General features: G+C 65.5%; 3 protein-coding genes across 5 annotated transcripts; all 3 read right to left on the bottom strand.

Moving 5' to 3' along the window:
- Window positions 1–232: 232 nt before the first annotated feature.
- BACC1 (BPTF associated chromatin complex component 1) lies at window positions 233–1,484 on the bottom strand. 3 transcript variants are annotated; one of them, XM_070954744.1, is made up of 5 exons: window positions 1,278–1,484; window positions 1,101–1,195; window positions 926–1,027; window positions 569–840; window positions 233–443 (listed from the first exon to the last, which is right to left on the bottom strand). In XM_070954744.1, exons 1-5 carry the CDS (start codon window positions 1,296–1,298, stop codon window positions 439–441), a joined length of 495 nt encoding a protein of 164 aa, XP_070810845.1. In that variant the 5' UTR covers window positions 1,299–1,484; the 3' UTR covers window positions 233–438. The 3 variants fall into 3 exon arrangements, with proteins under 3 accessions (XP_070810845.1, XP_070810844.1, XP_070810846.1); XM_070954743.1 differs by having other exon boundaries at window positions 233–447; window positions 1,278–1,480; XM_070954745.1 differs by lacking the exon at window positions 926–1,027 and having other exon boundaries at window positions 233–447; window positions 1,278–1,480.
- A 114-nt stretch (window positions 1,485–1,598) lies between these two features.
- Window positions 1,599–2,962, bottom strand: RNASEK (ribonuclease K). Its single transcript, XM_070954755.1, has 3 exons — window positions 2,812–2,962; window positions 2,471–2,547; window positions 1,599–2,361 (listed from the first exon to the last, which is right to left on the bottom strand). The coding sequence occupies exons 1-3, from the start codon at window positions 2,887–2,889 to the stop codon at window positions 2,220–2,222; spliced, it is 297 nt and encodes a 98-aa protein (XP_070810856.1). The 5' UTR covers window positions 2,890–2,962; the 3' UTR covers window positions 1,599–2,219.
- A 418-nt stretch (window positions 2,963–3,380) lies between these two features.
- On the bottom strand, window positions 3,381–11,144 carry PELP1 (proline, glutamate and leucine rich protein 1). Its single transcript, XM_070954636.1, has 18 exons — window positions 10,898–11,144; window positions 10,751–10,815; window positions 10,575–10,680; window positions 10,324–10,473; window positions 10,168–10,239; window positions 10,024–10,083; window positions 9,184–9,334; window positions 8,792–8,924; window positions 8,612–8,699; window positions 8,138–8,226; window positions 7,930–8,046; window positions 7,490–7,640; window positions 7,268–7,406; window positions 7,006–7,061; window positions 6,511–6,717; window positions 5,454–6,269; window positions 4,543–5,217; window positions 3,381–3,567 (listed from the first exon to the last, which is right to left on the bottom strand). Exons 1-18 carry the CDS (start codon window positions 11,135–11,137, stop codon window positions 3,475–3,477), a joined length of 3,408 nt encoding a protein of 1,135 aa, XP_070810737.1. The 5' UTR covers window positions 11,138–11,144; the 3' UTR covers window positions 3,381–3,474.
- Window positions 11,145–11,331: the final 187 nt, after the last annotated feature.

The following is an 11,331-nucleotide window of genomic DNA, read 5'->3' on the forward strand; positions in this document are numbered from 1 at the left end:
AGGCGCCCACACCTCCCCAGGAACAAGGTGGGGCGGGGAGGACTTGCCTTGGGGCTCCCGGCCCACCTGCTCTGCCAGCCCAGCTCTAGCAGCACCTCAATACTGGCACCTCTGCTGCTCGCAGCCAGTGTTCCTTGTGCTGCTGCAGTGAGGGGGGCCCTGCCGCGAGGTCAGGAAGGACAGCCCCGCCCCACCCTCCTGACCCCCAACAAAGGCACCCGGGAGACCCAAGCCAGAGCACAGCAGCCTTTATTGGGCTCCAGGACAAGAAGAGGCACAGACGCCTGGCGACCCTGAGGTGGGGCGCCCCCTACCGCCAGGCCCTGCCCGAGGTGCGGGCAGAAGCTGGGGAGGGGGGGCTCCGGAGGGCGGGGGCTCAGCGGGAGAGCAGCGGCAGGTCGGCTCCGCCGGGCGTCAGCAGGAATCCGGGCTCCAGGTTCAGGCTGTCTGCAAGAGAGAGAGAGAGAGAGAGAAAGGGGGAGAGCGCGGGGCCGGCGCAGCCGGAAAGGAGGGGGCAGCGGGACCCCCTCTCGCTCTCCCCCCCGCCCGCCCGCCCGCCCGCCCTTACCCTGGTCGAAGCTGAGCTTCTTGGCCGGCGGGGGCGCCTCGCCCACCAGCCCGTCGCCCTCCTCCCGGGGCGCGTCCGCCTCGTTCAGGGCGCTCAGGGTCAAGTCCACCTTGGGCTTCTTGGCGGCGGGCGGCTCGGGCGGCGGGGGCGCGGGGCCGGCGGGCGGGGGCGGCTTGCGGCCGGCTGCCTTCTTCGGGGAGTCGGCGCGGGGCGGCGGGGGCAGCCCGGAGTCCTCGTAAGCCTTGCGCTTGGCGGCCGCCTTGAGCTGCGCCCTGCGGGGGGGGGGGGGCGAGGAGGAGGCGGTCAGCGGGAGGAAGGGGGGAGGGGGGCGCGGCGGGGGAGGGGCGGGGGCCTTACACGGTCCGGTCCTTGATGAGGGCGCTGATGCGGTGCAGGTCGTCGCCGAAGCGCTGCACGGAGGCCCGCAGGAGGGCGATCTCGGCGTCCGTCCACTTGGCCCTGCGGGACGCGGACAATCAGCGCCCCGGCCGCCCTCTGCGCGCCCCCCTCCGGCCCCGGGACCCCCGCTCACCCGGCCGGGGAGGAGTCGGCCACCGGGTGCAGCTGCATCGTCAGCTCGCCCAGCTTGGTGAAGGCAGCGCCGGCCGCGGAGAAGATCTCGCCCACCTGCGGTCGGGAAAGGCGGTCAGCCGGGGCCGCGGGCGCTCTGCCCGCCCTCAGAGGCACCCTCGCCCCGGCCGGCGGGTACCTTGGTGGAGGCGGAGGTCATGGCGGCGGCGGCGGCGGCGGCGGTTCCCTCGATGGCGCGGTCGCGCGCATGCGCCCTCCCCCTAGCGCGCTCCTTCCGGAAGCTATGATGCGAGGCGTCAGGCGGGAAGCCCACGGCCCTGCGCCGGCCGCGGACGATGGGACCGGGGACCCGCCTCGCTCTCCTTCCGGCCCCCCACAGGAGAAGGCAATTCTGCCAGGATGACCCACCCACACCCCCCCACCTCAGGAAACCCTCCGGCAGCCTCCCCCTCCCCACTCCAAAAGACCCCCCCCCCATTTGGAAAGAAGAGCCAAGCAGCCACATCCAATGTTGTTTATTGCACACACGACTCTTCCGGGCACCGGCAACGCGGGTATCGGAGCAGGGCTGACACACCCCCGCACCCCCCCCCCCGCAGGGGCTCCCCTGAGCCTTTCCTTGCCCCGGGAGGAGGCAGGAAGTGGGGTGCCCCATGGCAGCCCCCTCCCCGGGTCAGAGGCTTCCTTGCTCTGCACGCCCGTTCCTTCCAGCCCCGGGGAGTGGCCTGGGCAAAGCATCACGATCAAGACAAAACAGACGCACGGAGACGGCTCAAACCGGGGAGGACTGGCTGCTGGCAAACCGGGCAATGGAGGCCCAACCTTGGAGCCAGGAAGATGCCAATGGGGGGGGGGGGGAGGGAGAAGACCTCGGCTATTTACACAACATGGCAGTTCTCTTTTGGTCAGCCGCAGGGCAACAGAGGAAGGGCGGTGCCAACTGACCTCTTCCTTGGGTTTAAATAAAGGGAACCAAGGGCAGAGCGGATGCGGAGGGGGCCGGAGTAAGAAAAGGGGCTCCACAGAGCCACGGAGAGCCCTTCCCTTCCCCGGGGCCCCTGCACAGGGGGGGGTCCGTGGAAGGGGAGGGGGGAAGGGGCTCCAGCAGAGGAAGGGGGCATTAGCGGACCAGGTACTCCTTCCGTTTGTTGAGGCGCACTTGGCAGAAGCAGAAGCCCCCCAGGATGAAATAGAGGCCGGCGGCAATGAAGCAGTTGTAGCTGACTTGGTCGTACAGCGCGTGGATCGCGGTTACCCCGGACCTGTGGCAAAGAGGGGAGACAGGAGGGCTCGTTGCGGAAAGGGGATCCTTGCCCCGCTCCCCCACGCACACAGCCGGCACCCGGATTCCCGGCCCCGCCGCCGACTCACGTGAACTCCTTTTCGGTGGCAGGAACGTCTTCAATCAGGACAGCGGAGTGGACGTTGAAAAAGAGGCCCAGGAGCACCTGCAAGGGGGAGCCGGGGAGGGTCGGCGGGGAATGGCAGGAGCCGCCCGCAGGAGGGTCGCAAGCCCACCCGAACGTCACCCTGCCGGGCCCGCGTCGCTGCAGCTAGGCACGGCTGAAAGGGGGGGGGCCCTGCGCCCACCCACCACGACTCCCTCGGGCGCCTTGAAGGGCCGGGACCGAGCGGCACCTTCCGGAGCAGCGGCCAGAAGCTCCGCGCTCCCAGCCCGACCGGGCAGGCAGGGCGGCCGGTCCGCTTCTTACCAGCATGATGACCCCCCAGACGCTGAGCACGATCCCGCAGGCGGCCATCTTCGGCCCGCAGCACAGCAGCGAAGCCATGGCCCGGCCGACACGCGAAGCCTCCGACCGACCGTCCCGCCGCAGCAGACTCCGCCGCCGCCGCCGGCTGCCCTTGGCAGGTCACCAGAGGAGCGGCACCACTCGCGCGCAGGAGCGGGGGACGACGCCGCTTCGCTCGCCTCCCCTGCGCCAGGAAGCGATGGACGAGGCCGAGGGGCGGGGCAGGACCGCAGCGGAGGCGCGTCGGCGGTTGCGCGCGGAGCGCTCCATTCCGACAGGCCAGAGGGACCGCGTGGGCTGACCGGCAGAGGGCGCCTTTGGAGCCTGGAGCGCGGGCGGAAGGCTGGGACAGGGCAGACGCAGCGGATCCCCCTGCTGGCGTCACATGGAACAGTCCGCAAAAGCCGCCGGTTCCAAATCCCGCCCCCCCCACCCCCTCCCCGTGGGGCAGAGAGCAGGCGGCGGCCTCCCCACCCCGCCAGGAGCGCAGGAAGGGACGCCGCCCGCCAGCCACAGCAAGCCAGACGCGGTTCACGTGCTCCAGGGGAAAACTTTATTGAACTTCCAGAGTGAAAAAACACCAAAGGCAACGGCTGTTTGGAGCAGCCCCCACATTTGCTCTTTTCAGGAGCAGGGCTGGGCGGGGTCTTTCTCTTCGTCCGGCGGGCAGTCCACGAAGTCTGCCAGCATGGCCTCCGTCTCATCCAGGGCCCTGGCCTGGGGGGAGAAAAGCCGCCGTCAGCTGGGCCCACCGGCTCAAAGCACCTCCAGGGTTCTGCTTCAGAGAGCGGCCCCGGCAGCCAAGGCTGACCAGAAGCCGCAGCTCCCCCCATGAGGGCCCAGGAGCACATCCAGGAGGAGGGGTGTGGCAGGGCTGCTCCCAAGGGGGCAGCCGGGTACTCCAACTATCCTGTTCCTGGTCGCCACTAATATTATTGCCATCTCCAAAAACTGGGTTTTCCACAGCAATTACAAATTTGGGCAAATTACCAGCAGCGTAAGAACCCCTGCCCCATGAGCCACTGCCAGACGAGGCCTCGGAGCAGCCCCTTCCCAGATTGGAGCAGGGACCCGCCAAGGGGCTCAGCAGCCAGCACTCCTCTGAAGAGGGGGGGAGGGTGCACAGGCAGCTGAGCCTTCTTTGCCCAGGGAATGGGGGACGGGGTACATGGAGCAGTTCTAAGGGGACCCAAGCCAGGAAGAACAAAACTCCCCTCCCCCTCTGGGTGTAGAACATTCCCTGGACTGCCCTGTAAACCAGAGGTCGATTTTGACAAAGCTGAACTGAATCAGACTCCCCTAATGCCTGGAGACCCCGAACTACCCCACAGCACGAAGGGCTCAGCGAGGAAACCCAGAAGCTCCACAGAAAAAGTCAGCAGTTCACTCAATGCTGCCAAGACACTCATCCAGGCGTCCTCGTGAACTTACCAGCAGTCCCAGCTTGTGCATTGTTTTTAAGCTCCCCTCAAACCTAGGGCCGATGAGGCAACATCAGACTGGCATTAGCACTGCCAAGCAGATCGCCAGAAAGAGGGTCCGAGCAATGGGGTGGGTGGCCCTTTGCTCTCGAACACAGAACACAACTCCAAACACACAAGCAGAGCACATTTGCCCCGGGGCTTCTGAGCCTCCATTCCAGGAGGAGGGCCTCCCCTCCTTTGCCCTCAGATGGCCCTCCCCGCCTCTCACCTCTTCCTCCTTCACTTCCACCACCTCTTCGTCTGGCTGCAGTAGCTTCTCTGGCTCCCCCTGCCCAGCCGCAGAGTCTGGGCTGGCTCGCGCCCGGTCCACGCTGGAGCCTGCGTGGATGGCCTCCTCTGGCTGCAGACACTCTGCAGATGCTGCCTCCACGGCGCCCTCCTTCTGCTCAGGGTGGCCCTCCTGATCCATGGGGGCCCCCAGCAGGCCAGGCCCCTCCTGCAGGGGAGGCAGAGGGAGGGGCTGGGCCCCAGGGAGCAGAGGCAAGGCCGTGTCCTCCTCCGCCTTCAGCAGCAGCAAGGCCCCCACCGTCCGCTCTCCTTCCTGCTGCTGCTGCTCCTCCTCCTCCTCCTCCTCAGGGGGGTGGAAGGCTTCCTCCTCGACCTCCATCAGCAGCCCAGCTCCCCCATCCTCCTCCTCCTCCTCTGGCAGCTTGAGGGGCCCGTCCTTCACAGCAGGCAGGAGCGCTGGAGGCTCATCTTCGTTCCTTCGGGGCAGAGGAGGAGGCAGCCCTGCTTCCTCCTCCTCCTCTTCCTCGTCCGTCAGGCCTTCTTCCTCCTCCTCCTCCTCCTCTTCCGTCAGGCCCTCCTCATCATCCTCATCAAAGTCATCCTCTTCCTCGTCCATCTCCTCAAAGTCCCCCTCCTCTTCATCAAACTCTTCCTCCTGGCCAGCCGGAGGAGAGAAGCTTTTGAACACCCCCACCCCCACAAAGCAGCTGCTCTGCCAAGGAATGGAGGCCGGCCACCCTCGAGCCAGGCCTGAGCCCAGGGACGAGAGCAGTGGGCTCCACCATAACCACACTTCCCCAAGGGACGCTTGACTCCCCTGCCCCATACCGGAGGGTGGGGGGGAGGAGCTTTGAGGCCAGGGCCACCAGTGCTGCCCCACCCCATCCTCACCTCCTCTTCCTCGTCCAGGTACTCTTCGTCCTCTGGGAAGTCATCGTCGTCCTCCTCCTCCTCCTCACTGCTGTTGATGTTGATGACAGTGGGGTCCTCCTCCAGCAGAGCAGGCAGGGGGGCTTCGGCAGCTACTGCAACCGGGGAAGACGGCAGCACCGGCGTGGCCGAGGCAGGCAGTGGGATCCCCAAGGAAAGAGGCGTTGGGGGCTCCAAGGGGGCCTCCTCACAGGCCACCAAAGGGGATGCCGGGAGAGGAGGGGGGACGGGAGGGGCAGGCAGGGGCGGGGGTGCTGGAGCAGCCGCAGGGACTGTAGCAGAGTTAAGGGCGCTGGTCGTCTTCCCCAGCTGCCCCTTGGGCACAATGACCACGCTGTCGTCTGAGTCGCTCTCCAGAGATATCTCAACATCGTCCTCTTCCTCCTTGTCATAATGGACGAAGACGGAGCGCCGTAACTTTGCTCCGGTGGCCAGAGCAGCTGCCTCTGCGGTGCCTGGAGATGGAGGAGGTAGGGGCTCCTCGGGGACAAGGCGGGGCGGCGGCTGAGGGGCTGCAAACCCAGGCAGGGGCAGGCCCAGCGAGTTGGGAGGGAGAGGCCCAGGGGCCGGAGGGAGGGGCCGTGGGGCAGGGAAGGGCACCGGGATGGCCGGGCAGAAGGGAGACAGGGTGGCAGCCGCAACTGCCGCAGCAGGGGAGACCTCCAAGGAGCCAGGCAGGTGGGCGGATGGGGCAGCTAGGGGGAGCTGCAAGGATGGCACCCGAGGGTGAAGGAGAGCGCTGCAGATGACTGCTGCCTCTGTGCAGAAGGAGGAGACCTGCAGGAGGAAGATGAGGAATGCCAGGCACGGGGAGAATCGACAGCCCCAGAGAAGAGCCACTAATTCAGGCCTCCCCTGGGGCAAAGCAAACGGCACCTCCCTAAAGGCCCCTGGAGATGCAAATGCCCAGGCTGGACCCCCCAGGCAGAGGGGAAGGGTCCTGGGGTTGTGCTCCCTGCTGCAGTCCAGCTAAGCAAGGGATCCCTGGATCTCCCTCCGGGAGAGGAAAACGCCTCACCAGAAGGTTGGGATCCGTGCGGCCCTGGCTCAGCAGCCGGAGGGCACAATGCAGAGGCGGGGGGCAGGCAGGGGCAGGAGATAGGCTCAAGGCCAGCAGGAGCCGGTAGAGTTCACGCCTGCAGCTGGCTCCGGCGAAGGGAGATCCCAGGGGCAGCTCCGCCTGGCCCAGTTGGATCAGCAGCGGGATCGCCAGCTCCTGCAACCTCTGGGGAGAGAGGAACAGGGCGAGGGCCTCTCAGCAAGAGCAGCAGGGGGCAGTGGGGCCGGGTAGGCAGACACACACTCCAAAAATGCTGAGCTGCTCTGTGTGCTTGGAAGACCTGAGAGGGCCTCCCCTGAGTGGCAGGCGTCTCTGAGCACATGCAAAGGGCCTCCCGCTCAACCAGAGCATTCTCCTCCCTTGGCACAGGTCTAACCCTAACCCTCCCACACCCCACATCCTGGGATGGCCGAGCCTGTGACCCCACCGGCCATGGGAATCGGCCTGGCTCACCGTGTGAAGCTGCTCCTTCATAAGGCTGCCAGAGAGGAGGATGATCCGGCTCAGACCTGGGAAAGAAAAGTTTTGCTTGGGCTGCCCTAGGCCAGATGTGGGTCACCACCAGCCCCTTTCAGGAAGGGACTGGGAAGAGGGAGCCCCGTCTGTCCCCATGCACTCCTGGCCGAGCTCTGGGCCAGGCCTTTTAGGGCCTCCGTGTTTCCCCTAACCCCAAAGCAGCCCAACCCCAGCAAGAGCCGCCTGGCGGAAAAGTCACCTTGCAAGGCGGCCAGGCACACGTCGCTGTTGGCCTGAGGGTCATGCTTACGGAATGGGCACCCGAGGCTGCCCACCGCTGACAGTTTGGGCTTCTTGGCAGCGCTGGGCTTCCCCTCCGAGGCGGGGCTCAACTGGATCTGGGTGGGGGCAAAGCAGGTGAGGGAGTGCAGCCCTTGCCTCCTGGGTTGCCCCCAGGGGAGAAGGTGGGGGGGTTTCTCACCTTCAGGGTGTCGCTCGGGGGGCTGATGTCGTTGATGAAATGTCCCAGCAGGGCATCGCTTTGGCTGCTGTGCCCCAGCAGGACCCCCGAGGCTGCTCCGGCCACTTGTACCCACAGATCCAGGACCTGGTACAGCCGAGCCCGAACCGCACTGAGGAGACAGGGAAGGGGCGAGTTCCTCATCATGCTGCCTCCCAGGGGTAGGGGGCAGGGGGCATCCCTGGCAGCAGTTCCAGCCAAAGGATCAGACTGTGGGAGAAGGGGACGGGCTCTCGGCTGTCCCACCCAGGGACAGAACAAAGGCCCAAGCAAGGGTGGCTGGCCTGGGACGGTGGGAGCCCAGGGCCCAAGGCTTCTGCAGATGAGGATCAACCCCTGTGAGGTGGGCCACAAGGGGGGGAGGTACCGGCAGCCAGCCCCAGAGACCTTCCATCACCAACCTGTAAGGCCGCTGCAGCCCAGGGGAGGACAGATCCTGGCCACCCCGCCACATGTTCAGCACCTGGGGAAAGAGGCGACAGAGGGCTCCCCCAAACCGCACCAAGCGAGGACCGCAACTGCAGAAGGGAGAAGAGAGGCTGCCTACTTTGAGGATCCGGCATGAGCCTTCAGGGCCCTAGCCCCTTTCTCCCCCCTCCCCCCACTTACGCCAAGATGAGGGCAGCCAAGAGGTCCAGGGCCTCCAGGTGGATCGAGGGGAGCAGCAGCATCCGGAGGGGTCCATCACCAAACCAGCTCTGAAAGCAGGGGGAGGGTCAGCCAACACCCTCCCTCAGTGCTTCCAAGGGGGTCTGATTAGCACAGAACCGGCACGGCTAGCTCTAACTGCAAAGCCTTGTAAAAACTGTTTAAATCCCACTCCCCAAATTATGAAGAAATCCATCTCTGGGTAATCCCAGCACTGCCCACTGCCTCCTAACACCACTCGGCAGCCCTCGCAATCCTGACCCAGAGGGTGGGGTCCACGAAGGCCTGCACCTACAGCACAAATGTGGAGAAACCTTTCTTCTCCCTGCGCTTCCTTCCTTCCTGAGTTGCTCTTGTCCTGAAGCCTTCCTTCTCCCTTTTGTCTGGAAATCAACCCAGTTATTGCAAGAAGAAACGGCACCATCCCACACTCACCATGTTCTTCACAGAGACGTCAAGGGCTCGGCAGACGAGGTCTAGGATGGCCTGGGCGGGAACCGCAACAGGCGCCCCAAAATCGTTCCTGAAAGAGCAGGGGAAACGGGCAGGTTGAGACGGGGCCCACAGCATGGCAGGAGCGCCCAGAGAGGAAGAGGCACGGGGTCAAGACTGGACCTTAACATCCGGCAGAGGCATTTGGCCAAACCCGCAAACCGGCGTTTCGCCAGGAGGAGGAGGAGGGAGTTGGTCTCTTCGTCCCGTGGCGGCAGCAGCACCTCCTCTCCAGGGCCATCATAGTGCAGTGGTTCTGGAGGGAAGAGCAGGGTGTAAAGCTTCTTTTTTCAGCTCTGGGCCATCGGCTGCCCCCAGATGGGAACACAACTGAGCTCCAAGAAAGCACCTCGGCCTCCATCAGATGCCCAGAGACACGGGGGTTCCCCTCCGGCAGACCACCTGCTCAAGCAGAGGCCAACAAGCTACCGCTGGGGACAAATGCCTGATGAGCGAGCCGGCTTGGCCTTGGAAGGCAGAAACAGCCAGAAGCTCTGTCACTCGTGCCCACTCACCTGTCTCGGCCCCCTCGTACAGCGTGCCCAGGAGGCGGTGCAGCGTGGCCACCAGAGAATGTGCTTGCTGCTCCCAGGACTCACGGTACTTGAGCCCCTGTGCGAAACCTGCGCCCAGAGAAGGCAGGAGTGCGTAGCATTCGCAGGCCAGCTGGGGGAAAGGAAAGCAGCAGGGGTGACATGAGCAGTTGAGGGGAGCCACCGCCCCGACTTTTCTGAGATGAGAACAGCTGGACAAGGAATGGAGAAGCCGGAGAGATACCAGCCCCCCCACCCTCATCGTAGCAGAGGCTGGACAGCAGGGTGCCAGGGACGCCGCTTCCCACAGCGTTTCCCACAACCAGGTAGGAAGGATCACGTCATAGCACAAGGCACCATGCTGAGCAATAGTGCAGCTTGGCCTCTTGGCGATCACAAGCTGAAGGTTGCCAACAGCTGAATACAATTGAAGAAAGGAAAAAAAACCAAGTGCGATCCCAAAACACTACACCAACTTCAAAGTAAAGCGCCATTTTCCTGTACTTTGCATTGATGGCAAAAGGAACAAAAAACAAAAAATGGCTGCACTGGAGTGCTTGGCAGATACTGTGCCACACATTTTGCCCAGAAGCATTTCTGGCGAGGCAACTCTTGCTGGCTCCAGTCCCCCCCTCGATGCCAGCCATACCACTCGCCCCACAAGCCGGTCACAACCGGGAGAATCCAGGAATGGGAATTTCAGCAAACAGGAATACTTCATTTTCATTTCTGACGCAAGCAGCGGCACAAATATAATCCTGCCTGCCTTCCACAGAGAACCAACCGTAAGTACCAAACAGGCCCCACAGACCAGTTTTTTACCCGCTGCAGGTGAGGCGTTTCTGCATCCATGCAAGACAGGAAATAGGTGGCCAATTTGCCCTGGGGTGAAAAAGGCGGCAGTGAGCAGGGAGGCCGTAGCAGCGGCTGCCCACGGTCTACTCTGCATCCGCGCCAGGCACTTACTCGCAAGGAGCCACAGGCTCGGGGATAAAACATCATGCAGGCCTGGCATCCTTCCAGGACGGGGAGCTGGCACTGAACAAAGGGGAGGAAAGAAAGAGGTAAGCCCAGATGGGCCTTCTAGGAAAGGCCCCTGCCCGGTTTGGGGAAGGGTCTCACCTCCGGTTTGAGGGCCAGCAAAGAGGTGAGCAGTCCGGGAATGTGGTTGGTGCCGATGTCCCGGGCCAGTTCTGGCAGCTGAGCAGAATACCGCAAGAGGTCACGCAGAACCAGGACGGCCAACTCCATGGTGGCAGGGGGATCCTGGGACTTGGGGGGAGAAAGGCAGCGGGTGGGGCAGAGCTCCCCTCTCCACCCTCGAGGCGAAGGTGAAGCACCGCGGGGGGGGAGGGGGGCTTCCCCAGACTCACCTGGAGCAGGTGCTGGAGGCTCCGCAGCCAAACCAGGCAGTTCTGCGCGAAGGTCTCCGAGCCGCTCTCCGTCACCAGCAGCGACAGCAGGCAGAGGCCCTCGAACCTGCCCGGAGAGCAGCGTCAGCCGCCCGGCCGTCCTTCCCGCCCCCCCGCGCGCCCCGGCCGGCACTCACCGCGTCTTCATGGAGCCCATCCGGGCGCTGCTAAGGACCAGCAGGCTGCTCAGCGACGGCGACGCCTGGGGCGGGGAGAGACTTCAGGGCGCGGCCGGCGGGGAGGGGAGGGGAGGGGGCTACCCGCCCACCGGCCCCGCCGCTCACCTGCGCCTGCCCACCGCAGTCCCGCGCGCAGCGCACCAGCCCGGCCAGCCCCGGGGGCGGCGGCGAGGGTCCCCGGCGAGGCAGCAGCAGCCCCGCCAGAGCCTCCAGCGCCAGCCCCGACGACGGCGCGAAGGGCGGCGAGGGGGAGGCGGCGCCGGGGGACGAGGAAGAGCCGCCGTCGCCGGGAGACGAGCACGACGAGGAGCCGCGCCGCCCCGCCGCCACCGCCGCCGCCGCCATCGCGTGCTCCGGGGCCGACTGCGCCTGCGCGTGGGCCGGGGGGGCGGGGCCGCCCTGCAGCGCGAGGCATGCCGGGAAGAAGGGCCCGAAAGGCGCCCCGCCCGCCCGGGGAACAGAGGCCGCCCCGCAGCCCTCGCCACGCCCAGCCCCCCCCCCGCGGGGACACACACACACACACACACACACCCGGCGAG

The sequence above is a fragment of the Pituophis catenifer genome, unplaced genomic scaffold (assembly GCF_029215685.1).
Source record: "Pituophis catenifer annectens isolate HBS135680 unplaced genomic scaffold, rPitCat1.0.hap2 SCAF_15, whole genome shotgun sequence".
Taxonomy (NCBI): domain Eukaryota; kingdom Metazoa; phylum Chordata; class Lepidosauria; order Squamata; family Colubridae; genus Pituophis; species Pituophis catenifer.